At 36.2% G+C, this 25,414-nt stretch overlaps 2 protein-coding genes across 2 annotated transcripts in view; one reads left to right on the forward strand and one right to left on the reverse strand.

Annotated features, from left to right (window-relative positions):
* Positions 1-25,414, forward strand: part of LOC138706225 (fatty acyl-CoA reductase wat-like) — a 335,996-nt gene that overhangs the window by 121,817 nt on the left and 188,765 nt on the right. Inside the window, exon 3 of the mRNA XM_069835267.1 lies at positions 5,953-5,984. The gene's annotated coding sequence lies outside the window, so the exon portion shown is untranslated. The remainder of the gene's footprint in view (positions 1-5,952; positions 5,985-25,414) is intronic.
* The window catches only part of LOC138706223 (cathepsin D-like), a 40,655-nt gene continuing 31,125 nt past the window's right edge, over positions 15,885-25,414 (reverse strand). Inside the window, exons 7-10 of the mRNA XM_069835263.1 lie at positions 25,207-25,339; positions 22,602-22,664; positions 20,392-20,472; positions 15,885-16,102 (exon numbers count right to left, since the gene is read on the reverse strand). Coding sequence (XP_069691364.1) covers positions 15,941-16,102; positions 20,392-20,472; positions 22,602-22,664; positions 25,207-25,339 — 439 coding nt within the window. The 3' untranslated portion in view covers positions 15,885-15,940. The remainder of the gene's footprint in view (positions 16,103-20,391; positions 20,473-22,601; positions 22,665-25,206; positions 25,340-25,414) is intronic.

The raw sequence follows: 25,414 nt of genomic DNA on the forward strand, positions 1-25,414 counted from the left end.
CTTTTTAAAAATGTGATCATTGGATAATCTAAGTTCCCATTAAAATAAGCATTTCCACTTTGTTGGGATGGAGGACGGTTTCGCCTTTCATTGACTAAATTTTCAGTTTTGGATAGCAGTCTTTCCGTGGCAACTGAAGATCCCACTGAATACAGATAGCCTACTTTCTGATCAAATTACTTAGTTGTGGGTGAATGATGTATGATAAAAAGAACGGACAGTGGAAACAAAACAGGCCTGCTGGATTTGCTTAATTAAATATAAAAAATTATACGCGCATGCCTTAAATTTGCGCAGTAGTTAAATAAGGATATAATGTAAACCTACTTGATACTAAGGTTGAGTTTATAAATTGTAATTAAGGACAACTAAGTATCTTTCTTAATTTTGTAGATTAATGTAGGTCACGAAAACTGGTTCCTGCCAATCAGAAAAAGACGACCCAATGTCTCAGCTCTCATTATAAAGGGACTGTATCCTTCCTGGGCCTACTCTGCTATCTATGAAAGATATGTAGAACGCTTCAATTCTATCCATGACTTCAAAATGAAGAATCGTGTCAGTCGTTTGTTTACGATTCAAAAGAATACTTGGAATCATAGACTGGGATGAGTTCTGAACAAACCGTGAATGAATCGTTACAAACGATTCGTAACGTCTGATTAAATCGATGAAAAAGAATCATGTTGCCCAACTCCAGTGTGAAAGCCTTATAATACATTATGAATTATCTTCCCATTTTTCGATAATATCGATAGTCGCCAGAACTATCTATAGTATTGGAAACAATTTAACTGTCGATAGTTTGGCTATAGCTGAAGTCATAGTTATCGATAATATTATCGACTATCGCCCATCACTAATTTGTAAAGAATATTATCTAAAAAATTAAGTATCAATAAATGCATTTTAAATGTTATGTTTAACGTGTTTCGCAACAATTCAGTTTTTTATGAGGTTAAGATTATTATTAGCTTACTGCAGTATCTAATTTCATGAATGGTACTGTAAATGGCAGACAATTATTAAGAACCATCCTTCCTGATCTTTTCATGAACGGAATGGTTATGTGGTACCAGCATTCTTGTTGCCTAGCATATTATGCTTAAGAGCCTGTCATGTTCTGGATCGAAAATTACTTTATAGATGGATTGGACATAGTATACGAGTTAGTTTACCTGCTCGTTCTTATTTTTCTCTTTTGAAGCGGTCAAGAACGCTGTCTATCGTTGACACATCAGTTCAGTACGCAGCAATAGAACGTAATTCATCCAGAGATTTTGATTATGCATTAATTGCAATGCTCACCACTTTAGGCAGGACATGTAAATTTTCTGTTTCAGTAGGACTACCAAGGTGCTACAAACTGCCATTTTACTTTGGACTTGCAATGAGTACATACACTGTGAGTTCCGTACTTATTGCACCCTTCAATGTTTTGTTTATTACAATTATTGTATAGTGATACGTTTTTTGAATAGGATTTGAAGAGGTAAAATGATTAATTGATTGAAAATTACATTATGTTATTTTAAAATGAAGTTACATCTCCTTAATGAATAAAGGTACAAGAAAGATATAGCCATAGCATTAGTTCCGCATCGTATTTAAACAACGTATCTTGCCTTCTGTGATGTCAGAGAGGATATTACGAGTAACTCACCGCATATAGCTCCGAAATATGGAATGTTTCTGCATCTATTGATACGGTCTAAAAGACCGATTATCTATAACCATGTTGAAGACTGAAAGTCTCAAATTTTTTCTGAATTTACTATTATTATTATTATTATTATTATTATTATTATTATTATTATTATTATTACTATTATTAACACAAGTATGATTAATCCGAATCATTTTAGTCATATCTCAGTGAAATTAAAATTTATGTTGGTTATTTTTTGGATAGTGTGCCTGACATTATTTGTTAGACTTTGTTCTCTGTTTGTTTTGAAAAGTGTTTAATATAATTCAAATAAAAATTTTATCTGTATGCTGCACTAGTACAAAAATCATACAATAATTGTGTCCGAGATCGGAATCGTTTCAATTGAACATTGAAACGATTGAGTTCTCTGAAAATTCCAACCTGAAGTCACGTACTGCACATGTTTCTCTTATAAGCTACAGCCAGTGAACTCTTTCGTCTTTCCTTGTCGCTTATTTCCGATAAAAAATGTGTTCTCGGTCCTCTTCATTGCTTACATAACTCCATTATTATGTGTTTAAACGCTTTCCTTGTTTGAGTAGACTTCTTTACTTCGGCGCCTTTCGCGGTTCACGAAGCCTCACAATTGCGTATAAATGAGAACAAATAACTATTAGCGAAATGGTTTGTGACCTAGAGGCTCAGTGAACGAGGAAAGTGATTCGTTTGTAAACGTGTAAACACAAAATAGGTGCTAATTGTTTGTACTTGAATGTGAGGACGTGATATAGTCGGTCCAGGCAGTGTCGACGCTCTCATGCGGCTGAGGGTTAAGCGGCCTTGTAGGATTTGAACGGTCACGTGCCTGCAGCATGTTACTCTTTTTTCCTCTTGCAATAGATGACTTACTTCATTAAATTTTACATTATTTGTATAAAAAGTATAGATGTAGATTTAGAAATTAGATTTCAGTAAGTGCATCAAAAAGTGATTTTAAACTTACTGTTTGTTTTCCGTCTATCCTTCCCCATGGAATATATTTTCCTAAACGTCTGTAAGGTTATTTTGATGTGAAATGTCTATACCTACTCGACCTACAAGAAGATAAAGATTGTAACGTTTTGATATGAATGATTTACTTTGACGTCGCTCTTGGTACCATGGATACAGAAGTGTAAAATGCCTCGTGGTTTTCCACGCGGTTCGCTCGCTTCATTCTCTATTTAATGTGTCTCGAAGTTTCAGGAAGTACAGCACGGGGAACGATTTGAGCAGCTACATGCACTTTTATTGCACGTACGAGACTTCCCACCCCATCCCAGGCTTAATCCACACATGAACTTTCCAATTATTATACCAGAAGAAATATAACACGTGCTTCAGCTGAACCTAATTGCTAATCAAGGAGAACTCGACACACGTCGAGACCTCCCCAAAACATAGTGTCGAAATCTCCCAAGGATACATATTCACTCAAAAGATAACAGCACGTTCGAAACAAAGATAATTGTTTGAGGATAATCATTTTGCCGTCTTCAATAACCTGTAAAATGTATATAGGGTGATTCACGAGGAAAGATAAAAAATTTAGAATGTGAATTCTGAAGTCATTCTGAGTCAAAAAGTTCAAATGAATATGGGTCCGTTTTCGAATGGTTACGAACATATTTGATTTTACAGAAACTACTGGGATTCCATTGTACTAACTCGCATTTGGAGACAGATAACGGATAAATTTAAAGTTTATATTCACATATGCATACATACCTAATATTGTAGACGTCGGGGTCGATGTTTCCACACATTTTCAAAGGTATCTCCTTCTGCTTCAATGCACTGTTGCGCTCGGGCGTGAATCGCGCTCGTCGCTCGGGAAAGTTGCTCGTAGCTGTTCTTTATGCGGCGTGCAGCATCAAAATACGGTCGATTAACGCCTCTATCGTTTCCACCTTCCTTTGGTATACCAAGGCTTTCATTCAACTCCTTAGACAGTAAATACTCTTCGATCTGGTACCCTTCTGTTCGGAAAGCGTCGTTCATATTCAGCAACGGCACGCAAGGAACTTCCATCGTACAAACCATAAAGATACAAAATATCGAGTTATTCTGCAGTCGAAAATTTGTAAAACATCTTGAAAAACACAACTTAACAATTCCGATAACTGTATCTGTATAACTACTGTACTGCAGGTAGCTGACTGAACTGCTGTGAACTGATAAGTGATACTGTATTTGTATTATGTGCGGGTTCTGTGTCATTACGTCGGACAAGGGCAGGCGATTGGATATTTGTAATGTCTCACCACCCGATTTGTGAGTTCAATGAATTTTTCTTATTCCAAATCGCTCACAATTTAGATTCCCGTGGCTAACGGGAAAGACAAGCTTCGGCAAGAATCGGAATCACATGATTATCACGGTCCAGTCATGGCCATCTTGTCAATAGTCTAATATAAATACATGTTCAAAGTTCTAAAAAAAACAAAGGAATTGCTGACATGTTAAACGTGTATTTATGTTATATACATTTGTTCAATGTTGGCCATGTTTGACTACGAATGTGACGTCGCGCCGTAGCCTGTCTTTCTCGTTAGCTACGGTAGATTCCAATGTTAGTCATTCATTGCGATCGGTAACCTTGTCTCACGTCTCACGTCAGCAGCATATGGTAACGTCTGATTCACATTGCGGCGAGTCGTTTTACCAAAAAAATGCATTTAGCTCCGCTATCGTTCGAAAACGGACCTATGTTTATATGAACTTTTTCACTCAAAATGGCCTGAGATATCGTATCCTAAATGTTTTACGTTTCCTCGTGAATCACCCTGTATACAATAATTTGTGCATCTCTAATATCATGCACATCCAGTCAAAATACAACGAACTAAAGATGGTATATTATATTTCATGACCGAAAAGGAAAGTGTAACTAATATTCATTGTGTTTATTGCCTTCTGTGAACGCAAAACATAAGTTGAAATCACGAGGTTCACTTACATAGAGATTAAAAACACAGTCAACACAGATATGATGTACGAGTAGTTCGAGTTTTTCACTAGGAACTGTGCTCGGAATGCTACTTTCCTTAAAAATGTCGAGATCTCCCAAAATGATGCTATACAAACTAAACATAGTCATTCTTATAAATATTTTTATAATTTTTACAAAACTATAATTTTAACAACAACGGAGAATTAAAACTTTTTTTAACAATCCGACAATGACAAGCTTCCAAAATAAAGGAAAGCGGATGTTATTGGCTCTGGTGATACACGAATATGAGAAAAATGACTGTCGTTAGTTGCACAAATATAAAAGCGACCGCTGTAAAATCTGAATAATAAGACTGAAAATACTGACTGGTCTGTTCTTCAAAATATTTTTTATTCGACCGTACTATAATGCGCTAATTACAGATGACGTAACAGAACCTTAATAACGTACATTGAAATACTGCTATTCATTATGACATTCCAACTAAGCATATGCGGCATTAATTATTGTCGTACGTGCAACAACCCGCAAGCCTTGAAAGTATCAATCCAAAATAGCAGGCACAAACTGCACAATCAACATGTATTTAAAATAAAATAAATTCTATTCATGTTAATTTTAATATTCTAATAAATTGAGTTCATTTTCTGTGTTTTAAGATAGGTGCTTTGAGGTTAAAATCTCCAAACCACACCCCTGCAAAAAAGTCAATAAATACGCCTGCCATCTATTGCACTACTCAGAAGCATAGGGGAGAGTCGGTTAGTATCGGACATCGGGTAATATCGGACAGTGAGTTTCTTTCATCTACCACACGATGATAGTACCTGATTGACATGGTTAGGTTTCTGTGATGTCGCACAGAGAAACGTAACCATGTCATTCAGGTACTACCATATGGTGGTAGATGAAAGAAACGCACTGTCCGATATTACCCGATGTCCGATACTACCCGACTCTTCCCTACTGAAAAGACACTTATGATCCTTGCCTGCCACCTGTTACAATAGTAGATAACACGCGAAAATGTACTCATGGTCACCGTTTCATTATCACTAAAATAATGAGGTAAGATATTTATAAAAACTTAAAAGGTTAGACATTTAATTATGGTCGAACAAAAACAGTCGTCTGCATCTTGTCTATAATGGTAATTAAGACGCTTGTATTAAAATTATGAAACTCGCGTCTTGATTATTACCATTATAGGCTCGTTGCACAATATAGTATAGTAGAAAACTTCAGTAGTAGATAAGAATATGCGATAATGGCGTTGTTGTTAAAATTGTTATGTTTCTAATTTCAGGATTTCGGAGCAACGTGGATTACTTCTCTGCGGTGAGTAGAAAAATATCGTCATTTTCATGTGTGCACTTTATAAAATAATGCTTTTTGCTATTGTTTTCTTGATATATAAAAGACTCTGGGAGCATTTCGGCCTCATTTATCCGTAAGATTTTAAACTTATGGATTTCTTCAGCCTAATAGCAGTGTGTTTTCTCTAGATTTGTTACTACATCTTTCTGGAGTTCTCTACATAATTTAATTCACTTTTTAATACATGGGGCCTTCGCTTTTCCTCGCCGACTTGTGGTTCGTTACAGTTTAACAGTACATGTCATCGGAAATACGTTCAATTGACAGCACATTGAAAACGAATCACTTCATCCAGTCATTTTAGCAAGTGGACTCGCCACGTTGCCTCATCTGATTTGTGGTTTAGAATAGTTTAATGGTGCCGTCAGACGCGTAAGTACGTGTAGTTGACAGCACAGTGAAAACCAGTCGCTTGGTCTAGTCATAAATTCAATAGTCCAGGTTAGGCCATATGCTCCGTATTTTCACTGCGAGATTTTGTCTAGAATTCTTTTAGGTGAAATATGTCGCAAGGCTCATAGTTCATCATACGGTACATCTGTGGGCATCGTGTCATGTAACCCATACGGACGAATAGCCCTAACCAAAAGTATTTCCGCATACTACACGCCAACTGATAATACAGATATCTATTCAATCTTCCTACATTTCCGCAGAGGTGTATAACCTAAGAGGCAGAGAAGTTGCCTAGCAAGTACGGCGTTAATTCTGAAGAGTAGGTACCGATACGTACGGTAACGCCGGTAATGGCAGGAATGTGAACTGTTTGGAAATACGTACTGTCGGGATATGGGGAGAGGGTTAAGACGATTACTTACGTATTTGTTGACATTAACTTTGACGGTCAACATGGACACGGAGCATTTGATTTGTGTTGTGGAATGTTACCGTACGCAACCGATGATAACAAATACCCTGCGTACGACTTGCCCGCGCAAAACACAGTTCGAAAGAGGTTATGGTAGCACACAGACCGTACAGACCGCCATCTGTTGATACGACGTTCAAGTTATACCGTACACGTTCTCAAGTTCAGATTGAAGAGCGCCTTAAATAATAGACAACTTCTCTAACATATAAGCTGAAACTCGCTTCAAATCGGTGACCCAACAACAGTGACGTCATGACACACTTTGAAATGAACACCCAGTATATATTTAATTTGAACTATGGCGGAAAATTTTATGAAAACTATACGTCCTGTGAGGTTGTGCGATGTCTCAATCGAAAGCTAATAATATTAATATTTCGGGAAAATCTAAATGGTTTGTAGCGAAGTTCATAAAAAGCTTTAAAATTAAAAAAAATATATATGTACGTCCGTCGCAGCGAAAGCATATTATACCGTAGGACATCTTGCAGTTCATTTCGTAGTGTTGTGCAGATGACCGTGGTTCCACGTACTGGCTTTAAATATACTTTATCTTCATTTGAGGTAGGCCTATTAATACAGCTGTGTTAGGTTTATAAACGTCATGAATGGTGTCAGTAATATGGGGTTTTGTGTACAGGAAAAGCTATGGTTCAAATAACGAAATTTCAAACAATAAAACATTGAGTTTTATTAAAACGTTCAGAAATGTAGTTATCGAAGCCTTCTGTACATGCGAGATATTGACGTCACAATATCATGCTTTTCGAGATCTCGATAATAATGGTTTGCAGTGGCGCCAAATTATATGGGCCCTTGGGACCCGAGCCCACTCAATAATTTATCGTATTATTATTATTATTTTTATTATTATTATTATTATTATTATTATTATTATTATTATTATTATTAGGCCTATTATTACTTAAGAGATTTATTTACTTTAACTTGTACCTAAAGATTGAGTCCACCCAATGTTTTCCAGAAGTTTGCGCCACTGATAGTTTGTTCACATTTCAACTGTCACGTATTTTTTTCGTGTTTCAATATACGCGTGTTTTTATCTGGTGTTACTAAACAGTAATAGTGTTGTTACGTGGGAATTTAGTTCTTCTCTATTAGTTCATTATTATAAGTGTAGCTGGTCGACCAAGAAAACGTGGTAGAACTTTTTAGAAATGTAACTGCATCAATGACTATATAGAAACAATGTTCTCTGTAACAACGTTCCAAGAAATGAAATTATGCATGAAGACAGTATTATATATTACGATGTTGGTCCAATGAACGAAAAATGTAGTCTTTGCCAAGGCTTTCATTTTAAGGGAGAGATTGTTAGTCGACTTTATAATTCCTTCCCTGAGCCGAGTACAAATAATGAACTCAAAGAACTCATGTCAAATGAGTAAAAGCAGCAAAAGATGCGAAATTTAAAATGGTTACAACATCATAACAGGACATTGCCAAAAATGATAGTTATTATACCAAAAATGTGGTTTATTCTGAAATATTAAGACCTACCATGAATAGCAATTTTTCTACAACACCATCCTATTTGTAGCCTAAGAATAACTCGGAAAAGCTAGAGACGGTCAATGTAGAGTATCCACCGCCCACTGAACGAATATTTCACACTTTTTTCACTGCCAATGTTGCGCTATATATCAGTTTTCGGCAATCTAATGTAAAAGACTGTCTACAGATATTTGGAAAGTTTCAGAGAAAATACGCAAATTCAATCTTCTAACACGATTTTTTTGCTTTTAAATAATTAAGTAATTTGCTGGGAGACATCGTTAGATATAGACCACGCTTATATTAAACCTGGAATAATTTAAGCTTATTAATCCGATATGATTCTACTTCCTGTTTTTTATATGCTCATCTGTATGTAATTTCTATTTTATACATATTTCATTGTTATTTTTCATCCAAAGATCATTAAGAACGCTGAATATTACTTAATATCTCCTATCTTTCTTCAAATAGTGTTTATATGCCATGTTAATTTTCATTTGTTTTCACAAGTTAAACATGATGCACACTGGGAGCAATATATAAGAAATTATTTTCCTACAGATCCACGCTATATGCACGTTGTTTTGAAATGATTAATCGAAGATTATTTGCTCATTGTTTATTACACGCACATTTGTATGTAATCTATTCCATACGTCTTTTTCTATCCCAAGTTCATTAAGAATGGTGAATATTATTCATGCTTGTTTCCTGTATTTCTTAAAATAATGTTATGTGGCATGTTAGTTTTTATTTGTCGTTATTTATGTAAAAATGATGCGCCAAAAAATAAAAATAATTTCGTATTCACTCCACATCCCTATATTCACATTTTTTTCTCAGTGATCTATTAAAGAATGTACCAGTATTTAAAACTAATTTAGAAACATGTTGCATAAATCATCCTTGTGCCAAAAGAGAATGCTCCCTGGACCAAATTATATTAAAGAATGTACCGGTACTTAAAAGACTAATTTAGAAACATGTTACATAAATCATCCTTGTACCAAAAGAGAATGCTCCCTGGACCAAATTGTCATATTTTGCTATGGTCGTCAGTACTCGTTGAAATGGGTAATAATATAATAATATGATATAATTATGTTGTACGTAGCAAGATCGATTATTCAATTGATACGATATTTTATGAGGTTGTCATGACTGAGATATCTATTGTCAGTTGCTTTTATTTGTCAGTAGGTTTGACTGACGGGTATATAAGGACCGGCGCTCTTAGAGGTGGACGTCGGGGTTTGGGATGGCTCACAAGCAACAAGTTATACTAAATATGTTTAGGACAAGCAACAAGTTATACGAAATATGTTTAGGATTAGTGTAAAACTGGCCTATGTCTCCTATAGTGGGCGGGACATAAGTAACATTCACCCTAGAGACTGTTGTAACTTCGTATTCAAAGTACGGTACATGTGCTATTTATTTATTGCCATTATTTTCATCATCGTCATCATATTCATCACTAGTAGCAGCATTTTAGTGTGGTTTTCAATCTCTACCAAGCAGCAGTTGCTGCTACAAGTCACTAGTGATGTTTTGTTGTGGCACTGTGTAGCAATTTGAACACCTATTATAGTGACATCAAGTGGCTCGGGCATAGATGCATATGAACTTTTCCATCCATTTTCATGTACTAAATGACCTCCTGAATTTTGTAATAGCTTTTTTTATCACTCTGAATATAACTAAAATCGATAAAATATTTATAGAAATAAAGAAATATGTTAGTAACACTGATGCAATACACACTGTTGCTTTGCATAGAGTGTGTTCGCATGAATATGTTGGAAACTTTTAATGATGGTAGGGGATGTCACAAAGAACAATTTGTCATGAGGAACCTGTGTCCGGTAACCTAGCACTTAACCGTGATAAACCATTAAAGCATACCTGCACAAACAGCGCGCAACGAGCGCGCGCGCTCCTTCGGAGCGGGAGAACCGTGTTTACCGCTCGCCGAAATGGAAAGGAAGATACGTCAGAATGACATAGACATGAATGATATAGGTAGAGGAGAGGGAAACGATCACTCAGTTATCTAGTGGAGTGCAGTGTGTAGGCCTATTCTCAGTAACTGTTTCACGTTGCTTACCTACTGCTACAGTGCAGTATGGAGGAATCTACAGTACAAGACGGAACATAACATTTAACGATTTGCAGCTCGAACTTATTGATCTTTAATGTGACCTAAGGGCTAAAGATCGTTTGAATAATACTACTAGCCTGGTTGAGTTTTACAAGACTAAACATTAGCAATAATATCCACGACTACACAGGCTGGCTGTGAAAATGATTGCTATGTTTGGCTCAACATTTATATTTGTGAGCAACTGTTTTCTATAATCAACTTTAAAAAAGGCAGACAACGTACATCTGTAACTGATGTTTCATTACGATCAGTAGGCTACTGTTCCTTTCAGCTGCCAACAGCATAAAACCTCGTTTTGATGTACTGATAAATAAAAATATAACGAAATGATATTGTAGATTTAAGTAGCTATAGAAATTATATTATTTCTGTAAAATAAACATTTCTCTATTAATTAATAATAGTCCAAGATAGTTTTGCAAACACTGAACGGGAATTAATTTCATAAGCACTCGTAATAGTACTTCCTTTTGTGTATATTTTGTACGAGATCACCCCTTCTTCCAGTCCAACCTTATACAGAGGGCAGCTAATATCTGCATTCCGCTCATGAGCTGTGAGCCGGCTCGGAGAGCGCAAACCTGCAACAGGACAACCTTTTGGCATATCTGTCGGTTGGGTTGCTTACCATTCAGGCGTTATTGACTAGTAGATTTATTATTATATGTATGTTTACGCCACCATGCGGTGCCACTTTCATTTAGAAGACAGCCTTTGCTCTCGAGATCGCTACTCCAGTATGTTTTTTTGGTAGTATGGCTCACTGTACACGTTATCAGAACTTGCTGACATGCACTTTGTGAATGCAACAGTTGAAGATAGTGGCAGGGAATGTAACAGGATTTATCAGTAACGACATGCATTACGACTTCACCTCAATAGCAGCTTCAACCTGGAACGTTTAAAGGCTGGTACACAATAAACCGGGAACGGAAACAACGGGAACGAGAACGGAAATATTGTTAAAATAAACGTATTTAAATGTGAGCATTCTAATTGTCCACGACAGTATTATCTCCACATTCTCTTTCTTGAAAAATTTCCATTTCATTTTCTGGAGGATTCGGAACCGGTATGTTATCATCATGGCGGACTGGTCTCATTGCAGATGCAAGGTTTGAATATACAGTTCTATGTTTATTATTTTCTGAAAATTCCTTTATATTTACATAAAAAATAACAATATCAGGAAATAAGTGTATGCAGCGTTACAATGTACCGCGCAAAGGAAGAAACTGCAGCTGAGTGTAAGAAATTGAAAGCAGAGCGTAGAGTATAATAAATTAAGAGTAAATAAAAATATATGATAGAAAAATACTACAACCAGATATGAATTCAGCACATAAATCTCTATCACGTGGGTCAATTAGTTTTTTCGGCGAGAATTCATTTGTTTACCTGCGCAATATGACGTAAGAATTTCCATGGAACCCGAAGTCGAATGACGTCAGTGTGATTTTCGTTACACCAAATCCCTTCATTTTTCTATTAATGAGGTGTAATATAGACATTACACTCCAAAACACAAGATAAATATATATCCCGTTGCATAAATTTTTTTATTCAGCTGTACTGTACTGAGCAAAAATAACTTATTCTTCATATATCTAACCTCACCCACTTACAAAACTGTCATAAACATACCAACGAATGAAGTATAAGCAAACTCAGGCTTGAAGATCCTCAGATAAACTCCCTGGTCGGTCTACCTGTACTCATTCTTGAGCATTTCCTTTCAGACCAAGAATTCAGGAAATATTTGTACCATTATTTTTGTATTATAACATACTTATGGGATTCCTTCCCATCAAGGTCTGCATGGAAATGAACAGGCTGATATGGCAGCAAAAGAAACAACCCGTCTTCCTATACAGATATGGACATTGACACTTTGAATAATGATATAACCACTCACCTTAAAACAAAGTTAAATGATCTATGGTACTCCAATTGGCTTCAAACATCTACTAGCAAACTCAGGGAAATTAGAACTACTTCCAGTTTATCCTATCCAACTAAACATCTATCACACAGAAATCAAGTTTTCATCAACTGACTACATATTGGACATACCAAGCTCGCACATGGTTATTTATTAAAGAAGAAACCTCCTCCAGTTTTTAACACTTGCACAGAAACTCTTTCTGTGAAGCACATGATCCAGGACTATCTTCAATACAATCAGTTACGACAACAACTAAAAATCCCCAACGATATAGCAAAATCTCTTGGTGAACCTTCTTAGTGCACTAGTGTCATGAAGTTTTTCAAGTTAACTAGATTGTTTGATAAAATTGTGTAATGTTTATTGTAACTTGCTAAATGTTATGTTATTGTTAAAATTAATTCGTGTCGCGTTATGACTTTTGTTATAAGTTAAAGCGACAATAAATAAATAAATTAAAAAAACATACTTATGTGGTTGCTATAGCAATAATGATGAAGCTGCTGGTGATAACGGTGATGTTGAAAATGATAGGCTAATTTATTTTAAAGCTGAAAAATTTTCTAGAGTGAAAAATTACTTTACACTTTCATGGTAACAAACTTCTAAATGACAGATACGGATTGGAAGAGAACGTGTTAAATTCCATGTATAGGGGAACTTTTTTCATATTTTCTAGAATCACTCATCCTTCTTAAAGTATGAGTACTTGGTCTTTTCTGAGAGCGATAGGGTATATTTCCCACACCACTTCCTTGGAGTACTTATGCTGAGGAAACGTGGGAGTTCTACCTCACTGAATGATATGTGGATATTTTCATCTTTTGCAAACTCTGAGACTTTCTTCAAATAGAAACCAAAGAAAACCAGTGATACTGTGCAGTTTTATTGTAGCTATTCAGGTGCCAATACAATAATTGCAACAAATTATATTTCAGCATGATGCTCTCCGTGAAAGTTAGTGCTTTACATGAGCGAATCCAATTCTCTTGTTCTCCATGTCAAATTCCACGTATGCTTTGGGAAAGAAAACTTCTCCAAATATCCATTGGTTTGTTACGGCGAATTGTATTCGAACCAAATAGTTGCCATTCTTCAAGCAAAACTGTAACAATATACAGCATGTACATTAGTGCTCTTGTTCCATAAGTAGATGCTACAGATGGCAAAGACTTTATTAACGAAACTGTATTTACTCGTATGATCTAGGTTCGATTTTTAATTGTTCTTAACCAATATCTGTTAATTGTTGTGCATTTTCCGCTTTCACAGGTATTAAACTATGCTAATAACAGTTCCATGTTATGACTTATGACAAATTAGACACAGTGATAACAAAGAACTGTATTAAGTACACGAGTGACTACTATTACTAGATTTAAGAGGCATGATGAGGACCGATAAGCTAATACATTGAATTAGGAATGAACAGGGTCCGTCTATGCTTATCTACTTATAATGATGTGTATTAGGTAGAAAAAAGATCCCAATGAGTACAACCGAGTGAAGTGTTAAAGATTTAAAAATAAGAATGTTAGTACTGTATAAGGATTTAACTAGGATAGTCAGTTAAAATTTAAGGACGATATTTTGATAAAGTAATAATGATCAACAGAATAATATGCTGTAGAGTAGAACGAGTTAGATGTGATGTAGAAAGACGGAATTATATATAAATTTAGTTAGCAAGATTAGAATGCTGAAAGAAACGTAAGTGTAGAACGAACAGATGGTGTACATTTAAGATCAATAAGAAGAAATTGACTGTTTGGAGTTAAGTTATTAGTAGAGTGTGGATGCGGGATGACTTATCGTTGAATGTAGGTGCACATTTACTATATGTTACATTTTTTTCATTCAGACCATTGGCTAAACAGGTTTTAAACGTAAACAGACGACGTCAACATGCTACTGTATCTCCGTACAGTCAGAAGGAAAAGAAAAATAACGCACTGTAGTAGTGTAGCACATACCTTGCAAGTTAAGTCCTCGTCATCATTGATGCAATTACCAGCGTTGCAGTAAACGACGATATATTTTCGTAAGTTGTCGAAGCTGAATCGTCTTCGCCTATCGCTTAAACAGTTTTTGTATCGAGAGAATTTCTGAAGAACTCTAAAATGGGGATCACTCAATTTCTTTAGAGGAATATTTGCACTGAGCATCATGTTGCACATGTCGTTTAGACCAACACAACTAAATGATGATGATGATGATGGTTCCTCAGATTTCATTTCAACGCATTTCCTGTGCGATGTACTGTTGCAATGTTTCTCTATAGCCTGAATTGTTCTGGTTTTTATTTTAATTTTACATAGACCTATATTACACACGATATTGTCTTCGTTAGTACATAAAATGTCACTCTCATACTTCTTAATTGTATTTCGTATCTCTAAGCGAATTTAACGTTTTGACTTCGACATTATTGCGTTGCAATGTGGACCGGGGTTCCTTCGTTATATACGCTGCTGTACTCGCCAGGTACACAAATGACGAACGGCGCGGCACGTGCCATATACTGCGATACGAAACAACTTCACTTTTTCCACTGTCTAGTTATTAGTTTAACAGGCTGTCGGGATTGCATGGTAATTGTAGGCACATTGTGAAACTCGTATACATAAGTTGTGGTACATTAAAATACTAAAAACTATTAACGGAGAAAAATTCGTTCCGGCGCCAAGGACTGAACGCGGGTCTCCCAGTTCTACGCACTGGGCGCTCTAACCACTGAGCTACGCCGAAGTTCAACCCACCGCACCGGATCGAATCTTTCTCATTTGGTTTTCTTCCCTTAGAGGCCTTACTTCATGTTCGACTTATACAGCATAGATCAGTGGTTAGAGCGTTCAGTGCGTAGAACTGAGAGACCCGGGTTCGATCGTCGGCGCTGGAGCGAATTTTTCTCTGTTAATAACAATCCAGGGATGCTTATGTTGAAAGTGAAAATAATCATAACGTTCAGGCAAATATTCCAAAAAGCGCTCACGAGTTGAGACTTTTGAGCTGTAGTGGACAACAGGGGAACAAGAGAAATAAATACTAGGAAATTACTCTACAGAATTTGCACGTGGACGGAAGTCTCGCTGGTACAAATCAGCCTGCAAATATTGTTTGTCACTTCTCAGTTGATTGATCCAGGCTTCAGTTGTTTCATTCAGTCAGTGGTTAGTAGCTAACAGTATCCTTTTTATGCCACTATCCAGTCTTAATAATTATATGCAATAACCCCATACGGGCATTCGAAGAACAATTCATCTGGTTCGGTAGGGATCCAGGAACAGAGCAACTGGAAAAGCGGCAATGACTTCTCTCTGATTGGACATGTTAGTTGGATGGGAACAAACAATAAGACTGAGATAGATTCAATGTCTTTATTTATTTAGCTGGAACAATTCTGACACTACTTTGGAACGCTAATTTGGAGTTGCGAATCCGATTCTCTTGTTATCCATGTCGAATACCGCGTAGACTGTGCGCATGAAAGTATCGCCCAGTATCCATAGTTGCTGATTCTCATTTTGAGGGTTCTCATTCATGCTCACTTCCACTAAATATATGCCTTCGTTTATCTGCGTCTGAAAATTCACACAAACGGAAGTTTTAACAACATCGTTCAGTTTTATTTACTCACTTCCTGAGGAAAATCAGCGTCCACACCTTGAATCTGGAATTACTGTAACAAATTGTAGAGAAAAAGGGAAGAGCTTAATATCTTATGTTATTGTAACAAATTATACCACACTCTAATATACGTAGTACTTTCTTATAACATATTGAATTAAATCGTACAACATACTGTATAGGTAAACATCTACTTGGAGGATTTAGTTAAGAATTGTTTTCAGAACACGGGAGGAGTGATAGTAGGAGGAAGAAAAATAAATTGCATAAGATTTGCTGATGATATGACGCTGTTAGCAGGAGAGGGGACGATACGAAGGGATATACATGACAGCTGCCTGCAGTATGGGATGAAGATAAATGCTAACAAGATGAAGACTATGGTTATCGGAAAAATATAGAAGGTAAACGTGCCAACTCTAAATGAGGCAGTAGAACAAGTGGACAGTTTTAAATACTTGGGGTGTACTATAAGCAGTAAGATGAGCTGCTTCCAGGAAATCAAAAGGGAGATAGCAATTGCAAAGGAAGCATTTAATAGAAGAAAAGCATCTGCGGAAAAATAACTAAGGAAGAGACTAATAAAGTGCTTTATGTGGAGTGTGACATTGTATGGGGCAAAGACATGGACATTACGACGAAGTGAAGAGAAACGAGTAGAAGCATTTGAAATGTGGATATGGAGAAAAATAGAGCGTGTGAATTGGACAGACAAAATAAAAAATGGAGCTATGTTGGAAAGAGTGTATGAAGAAAGAATGATGGTGAAACCAGGACGAATAGAAGAAACTGATCAGGAAGAGGAAATGGAATTGGTTGGGTCACTGACTGAGAAGGAACTGCCTAGGTACTGAAGGATGTAATGGAAGTAATGGTGAATGGAAGAAGAGTTCGGGGCAGAAGAAGATATTAGATGATAGACGACATTAAGATATATTCTGAGACTAAGTGGAAGGCTGAAAATAGGAAAGTAGGGAGTGGCAGTGAAAGATCTGATATTTGGCAGAAAACTACGAATGAATTAATAAATATAGGTGAGAACATAGTATTGTATCAGCTACTTATTGAAAGCACATATAAGAAATAAAATGTCACAAAGATTGACATATACTTTCTATTATAATCTATTCGTGTAAAGCAAAATTTTAGTTGGTTTTGGAGTTTTTAAATTCCGCCAAAAAGATTGTTTGTGGTACCAAAGATTGTGCATGTGTAAATTTTGCTAAAATTATTAAGAACATAATAATTCTGTATGTACCGTTAATTATTTTAGTTATTTATTTTATTGTGATAGAAGCTTATTCCTGCCTAGGACTCGCGTTACGGAATGCAAGCTGGTTCGAGTCCTCATGGGGGAAGAAAATTTCGGCCAATGTATGGTAACGGTGCCCACCCAGCATCGTGATGCACTTGGGAAGCTACGATAGGTAGCGAAAATCCGGTTTCGCAAACCAGCTATAACGGCTGGGAGGATCATCGTGCTAACCACACGATACCTCTATTCTGGTTGGTTCTCCACCAGCAAGGATTATAATCAGTCTTTGACCTTTTGATACAGGTGAAATAAGACCATTGTTACTATCGTCACACCATGATTTCTGATGCACGTGGGATGACAAGATATAAGATTTATATAGGTAAACTATATTGCGTCCTTCTGACCTGTATTTTTCTATGAGTCTTGAATAATTTATTGTCTTCGCCCTTATATCGGAGTTTTCTATAAGAACACATCTGTTTGATATAGGTTTCTTCCATCGAAACCCTAGGTTTCGCAATAAGTGTTTCAAACTTGAATTTCCACCCTTGAGGAATATCGATTTTATCAATTTACGACTCAGTAATTCAACTGTAGGAACCCGTTCCTATGTAATATAAAACTTATACACAGTTCGTCGCACTACATGGAACACATAATGCCTCTTTAAATTACATTTTCTGCACCTGACATGTTTTTACAAATAAGATACTGGTCATCTCCCTACTTTTATTCTTTAAGAAAAGAATAACAATTTTCAGTTAAACTCAGTTCCAGGTTTCTGCTTTGCGACATCCATGGAGATACACATAGTACATAGTTCACCCACAGTCTAGTATACACAGTCACGAAGCTCAATGCTTAATAAATATGCATCCATAAATTGTTGCTAACCGTCAAGCTCGCTACTATCGCCTCGTCACAGACTCTTTCCCTAGCAGACGATAAAATGTATTGTACTTTTTATATCGTATTCTTTTGAAAAAATTAACGCCCTCCTTCCTTTATTGAAATATGATATACATAAGGTTTATATATTATTTTCATAAAGTAGCCTATATATTATATTTTATAAACTCGCCTTCCTGGATCTTTCGGAAAAAGGATAACTCTGACCTCTTTTTCTTACAATTTATAGTATTACAAACGTCTCCTTGTCCCATATTATTATTCAAATTATTGTATTTTAGCCATTTACATTTATTACAACTGATGACAAACATTTCCCAGTTTACACTACTTTTCACAACAATGCGAAATACGGCACAGTCAATGCCTTTTCGATCTAGACCAGGCCGTAATGTAGGTATGTTCGGGTTTTCTATTTCAATGTATGGAGCTCAGTGAAATATTATATTATAACTTTATTGCGTATCATTGCTAAGTTTTATTTAGTGTAATGTGTCCATAAGTTCCATTTAATTCTTGTTGCGTAATAGCCTATGTTGCAGAAATAATTACAAAACTGTGTTGTTTTAATGTGAAGAGAATTTTACATGTTAACATAATCTGTTCACATCAACATTTTAAGTTTAGAATGGAAGCTATTTTGAGATTTAATAAAAGAGAATTTATTTTGTGATTTTAATTTAGTACATATCCGTTCCTTAATTGTAGACAGAGAATTTACCATACCACTCGATCCTATGAAATTAGTGTACGTACGATTGTGTTACTTCGTCCCTTAGGTAGTAGATAAATACAGTAATTCAGGACTCAATTGTAGTATTAAAATACAGACAAATTGAATGTTACATATGTTACTGTTTATACATTCTAACTAATTTATATGGTTGAAACGCCGCCCTTCGTGATCGGGTTAAGCGAGTTACATGGTCTGACTTACGGCCTGTATTAGATCACGATGGCTGTGACACAGTCTATTGTTCCTAGTACTCACAGCACTCCAAGAGGCTAGCAACTATCGCGAGAAATGCAAAAAAATAATCTCAAGCTTCGTGACTGTATATACTTTAATTAAAGTTCACCCATGACCTGTACGAAACCAACTGCCTAGTTTCCCCTTCACCTCTCACTAATTTAGCCATCTGGAAACTTACGTGCAGCGAAAGAAACCAAACTGCATTAAGATAAAATAGATGTGTTGCTTGCTATATACCCAATATTTTTAATACGACCGTTAGTTCTGAAGTTTACTGTTCAGATATTCCGTTTATTTTTATTTGCCTGTTAAACGAAAAAGAGGTGCTAAATGATTTTTATCAGGATAATGCTACGGCTCGTGCATCCCACGCGTCAATGAATTTGTTAGCATACATTTGCGTAGAAAGAATATTAATTATATCACAAAGATTATGGCCTGCGAAATCGCCTCATCTGTATCCGACCAATTATTTCTTTTGTGGTACTAATAAGTCCATAACATATCAAGAAAGTCACAAAAAAAAATTGGTGACCTAAAATAGGCAATGGGAAATTACACAAATCCAGTGGCGAAACTTTAATTAAAGCGTTTGATAATAAATAAAACACGTGTGGATCTAAGCCTAGAGCAGATTGGGGACATTTTGAACAGTTTTTGAATGAATAAGTTTATTATTATTCTTGTTGTTAGTAGAGGCTATCATTATTATTAATAGAATTTCGACTTGTAGCTGTGACAATATGATCAGATCATGTGTGTGGAACAGAAATGATAAACGACTTTCCTTGCATGAAATGATACTTTCTGTGGATGAACACTCCATTGAAATTGTATGAGCAGCGTCGGCATCAGAAATAAATCGAACAGTGAATACGAGAATAGACTACAAACAAAACCTTTGAAATCATGGGCTTAGAATGGCTGAAGAGTTGCTTGCTTATAGCGTCTCGTCTAAAGTACGAAATGAAGGTCAAATAACATGAGAGACACCAAAGAAGTAGATGTTCTTGAACTGAGGATTGGTAGCAGTTTATACCCTGAAGAGTTGCTTATAATGATAATGATGATGACGACGAAATTGTTTTAATATTTCTACTCACCGTATAGTCTGCTGGATTAATAACAAATTGCTGTCCTTGGATTGTAACAACAATTGGTTGTAGATTCGAAATATCTTGCGTCTGCAAAAAACCGACAAATAGTGATACAAAGGAACATCGGTCCAATACCAAAACCACGAATGTGCAAAATCTTCCTTTTGAGATAAAAGCATTTTAATATTCAAAGTGACATAAGTGGAAGTACATAAGTGTTTTAAGAATTGTGAATAACTCGGAATTGAATGATCATACACTTATGTGACTTTGGCATAAGAATCTACTGTCTTCGCGCTACGAGTTGGCGCGGGGAGTAGATAGGCGGGACGGGGGAACTTCACGCTACACTCTGACCTGAAAACTTCGTCCACTTACTTGGCTACACGGGAACGGAGTCAGACATAAAAGATTCCGCATCTTTGGTGCTGTCGCTATGACTATCATTATCACATTTTTCAAAATTGCTGGAGTATGATCTGTCCATGATAATCGTCTGTTTATGTTCCAGCCGTGTATATTAATTCGAATCTCTCAACAAAGCCATTAGCCCCACCGCCCCCATCCTGATGAACAACAATGAGTGTTCTGGACACATTTACGGTAGTCAAAACTCCCGTAACATTTTTATCGTGCCAGAACTTGGGAAGCGTTAAATTGGTAGGCCTATCTATCCGCATTTCGTCCAGATACAAAATCGGTTTTTCCACTTTCCTAAGCTTTCTTATTTGCTGTAGATATCTTCACGTATTCTAATTTACAGTGTTTTCCTCAATTTTTTTTGCTGCACACTTCTTCCACCTGAAATCCTTTTTCTTCAGTATTCGTCTTAATGTTGTCTTTCATTTCAAATCAATTTTCTCTTGTAAAAGGATAGACGTTTGTTGCAGCTTGATACTATTTTTTTTACTTGTTATTTAACGACACTGTAATAACTACTAGCTTCTTCAGTGTCGATTGAATTGATGATGGTGAGATGGTATTTGGCGAAATGCAACCAAGGATTCGCCATAGATTACCTGACATTCGCCTTCCGCTTGGGAAAACCTCGGAAAAACCCAACCAGGTAGTCAGCGCAAACGGGAATCGAACTCACTCCCGAGCACAACTGCAGATCGGCAGGCAAACGCGCTACCTCCTGAGCTACGCCGGTGGCCCTCTTTCTTTTTCAAATAAAAATTCTCAATTATATCTTTTTGTCAATCTCCCATCGAAGTCATCTACATTTGCGTTTCGGTAGTCTGGACGTTTACATTTTTTCTCCCTCAGGTGTCGACAACGTACTTTCTTCTGTGCAGTCTTTCATTTCATTCCTTATACGCTGTATTGTTCTTGTGGATAGATTAGAGTACTTTTCTACCTTTGCTGTAGGTTTCGTAAGAGGAATGCAAAGGCACTGTTGTTCTTTTTCTTCATCACAGAATTATTTTGCACTTCTAATAATATTCCTTTCTTCGCTATAGATTGTCAATCCTTGTTTCCTCTTTGTCGACATATTTACAATAAACAAAAAACTGCTATAAACCTAAATAACAGTATACAATAACATAAATTCTATTAACTATATTATTATCAACACTATTAACACGAAAAGCAAAGGATAACTAAAGTAATACAAGATTTGTGGTATACTGAAAACAATTGTCTTGTTGAAACTAATAAAACACTACAGTAAAAACCCCACTATTATTTTCACAAAGTCGCAAAGATTCATAGACACGTGCAGTAGATGTTTGTGAAACAGGAATATTGCAGTGAACAGCGCGGTGCGCATGCGCGACTGTTTCCCCTCCGCCCCGTCTAAGTACTTCAGCCGCCTTCTCCTGGCGTGACAACAGTACATACCATACAGACTCAGATAGTGCGCTTAGGTGAAAATGCGAAATTTTGCACATTCGTGGTTTTGGCATTGGACCGACGAATTACATTTTTTGTCGGCGTTATGAGATTTAAGAGCCATATAAATCCGTGAACTTATTAAAGTAGACATTCCGGAACAGCATTCCTTCTTCATTCTGGTTTCATTTATTATGACTGTATGTCTAGCGCAATTAGACCTACTTCCCATACACACCAAGTAACATTTAAAAATGAAGAGAATGCCTTATTGTTTATTATAATTCGAAAACAAGTTTAAGAACATAGACATGAATTTCATGGTCGTAGAACCTGATTACTAACGTGTGTGTGGCTCGTTTAAAGGGAAGGACACTTACATATATCACATACGTTGCGAGGAATCCCCCCTGTGGTTGTCTTTGAACCGTTACTCCGGGTTCCTGTAACACAGTAAATTATATGCATACACTGAATTATTTAGGTATATAAGAATTTTTAATACTTTCTCTTACAAGTAATGCATCATATGCATGGGTGGGCAACTCGTGATCTCAAAGTGTCAACACAACCTCTGTACTGGCTGTAGAGTTTGTATAAGGTTCTTGCAACATGCAAGTTCGTTCGCGTCTGCAGTAATTGGCGGCTCGTTTTAAATGAAAAACAATATAATCCCCAGATCATTTCCCTTTAGTGATGAGTCGAAAGAGAAAGATTTTTTTTTTTATTAAGAAGCGAAGTAAAGCTTGTATTATGTTCTATTACACTTTCTTACGCATGGCATTTTATGTTACAAATAAACACAGTGAAGATTTTAGTAAAGAAATGCTGTCTAGATCTGCTTTAGAACAGTTAAAGGTAAAAATGGGATATCAACAAGGTGAGACTCATATCAAATATCGTTAGCACGTTGTGCGTGCGAGTTACAGACTTGCATGACATATGATCGACTAGCGCATTTATGGATAAATTTGAAATGTGGCAGTATGACGTAGAACACAGACAACTTCACTTTCTTTGACTATAAACTATCTTAAAGCGTAATAAGAAAATCTTCTTATCAAATATAAGACCCTACTTCAAGACCTACAGCAGAATTCACTGGTAAGTTGGGAGAAACAATGACAATTGACAAGGAATCGAGATTTTTCTGAAATCCTTTTGGCTTAAAGCCGATAGAAGAACCTGAAAGTTTATAACTTGAATTGATAAATCTACATAACAGCACGCCACTCAGATTCCAGCGAAATAAGGAATTGAACTGTTCATAATGCTACCTAAGTCAGAATTTCCAAATATACTCTTTGCTTCCATATATACTGTATGTGCTTGAGTCAGGGTTTAATACAATGTACAGAAAGAGCTCAGAAGTAGTAAGTTTATTTTATTTTCCGTTACGTATAAAAAATTACTTCCTTGAATTTGTGATTTTTTACGAATACAGACTATTACCTTCCTAAGTACAGAGGAATACTCTTTAATGTATAAAGACTTGTAAATTCTAGCGTTCTATATTTAAAATAAGACATATAATAAGAAATATTAGCAACTAGTGTTGTGGCTATATTTGTTGTATCTTGAAAATGTTGTATTCAGTTTGTGTTTCCAATACTAAATTAATTTACAAAGCTAAGAAATAATATAATTTCATTATGTGTGTTTAAGTAGAGTCTGTATAAAATTACTATAATTACTGTACCACGCGTCATTCTGAAATTGAAATCATGGAGTAGATATTACGACTACCTGCATGAGCCGCCAAAGCGCACCGTGGCAGTGAACTGCTTTTGCAGCGAAACTGCAAACAACTTGTAACTGCTGCGGCTGGCTCCGTCTGTCTTTCTCTCTTTCAAGGTTTTTTTTAGCACTTTATGAGCACGAGTTGCCCATCGATGATAATATGAGATGGAGTGGAAATTGAACTACCCTATTATTATGTAGGATTTTTTAAATTCACAAAAAATTCGAAAGTCCTCTCTAAGTTTGTTAAGAGGTATGTTTTATTACGGTATGAGTGTACGCATGGCATTTTGTAAACACAGAGTTCTACGTACGATGCAGCTTAGCCTATAATCATTACTTTTTTCAGCCCTACTGATCACATATGCTATACCAGATTGGCCATTACCATGTTATGAAATGACAACATAAAAAGAGAAACACCACCAGAGTCTTCACTATCGAAAATACATTTTTTTTGGTAACGACCGCTAGATGGAAGTACAGTTGCAAGCTATTGCTCCATGCAATTCCATAAGGGTTATAACGTGACTTCTTTGCGGTCGCTAGATGGCAGCATAGTACAATTGATAAAAGTTGTCTTGAAAGTGTATTAGGCTGATCAGTCTGTTATATGGGATTAGGGATCTAGTTACAATAAGTTGTAAAAATTGGCAAAATGACTTAAGGAGCGGAAAACGGAATATTTCTTGTTTGTCGCTGTAGTTGGTTGTGAGACATGCTTCCTAGCGATTTGAAGGGGGTTGCTAGAAATTCTTTCTGTCTTCAAAGAACCTCACGATATTTTCCGTTCGCCTAACTCCATCTGCAACCCATGACTGTTGAAGAGGCAAGCGAAAATGTTCATCCCTAGATTCTCATCAGCCTATCCGAACACATCTTTCGTTAACATGTGCTACCATCTACCTGTCATTGAGCCAAAAATCCAGTGCAATAAGCTAATTTTCCAATCACAACAATTACTGCGGAGGAATTTATTGCAGTGCTTATATTTTTAATCGAAGGGAATGTTTTAGGTAGGTATTGCCTGAATTGCCTCCAAATAGCTTCGCCACTGATTCAAATCTGTATTAAAATCTCGGGAGAAGAAAGAAAATAAGAAAGCGGAGAAATTCAGGAGCTAATTTTTTTTAACCTAGTTCCTTAATTTATTTTACTTGATAGGTTGAACTTTGATCAATATTGTACTTGAGTATGTCAGGTAATGAGTAGCTGTGCTATCAAGTTTTATATGAAAGTTATTACCATAGTCTGCAGAGCATAAATCAAGGCGTCGTATTCTTGATAAGGAATGGTGATCAATGAGGTTCCAGAATCAATTACCACGGTGCAGGAAGAGATACCGCATTCTCCGACGTCTTTGCCTCCAACTGAAAACCTGTAAACAGTTTACTGCATTAAAGCAGCACAAATGTAGCAGTTATCACGCGGGTTAGCAATCGCTATGGAATAG

Source organism: Periplaneta americana, chromosome 9, assembly GCF_040183065.1.
Source record: "Periplaneta americana isolate PAMFEO1 chromosome 9, P.americana_PAMFEO1_priV1, whole genome shotgun sequence".
In the NCBI taxonomy this organism is placed as follows: Eukaryota; Metazoa; Arthropoda; class Insecta; order Blattodea; family Blattidae; genus Periplaneta; species Periplaneta americana.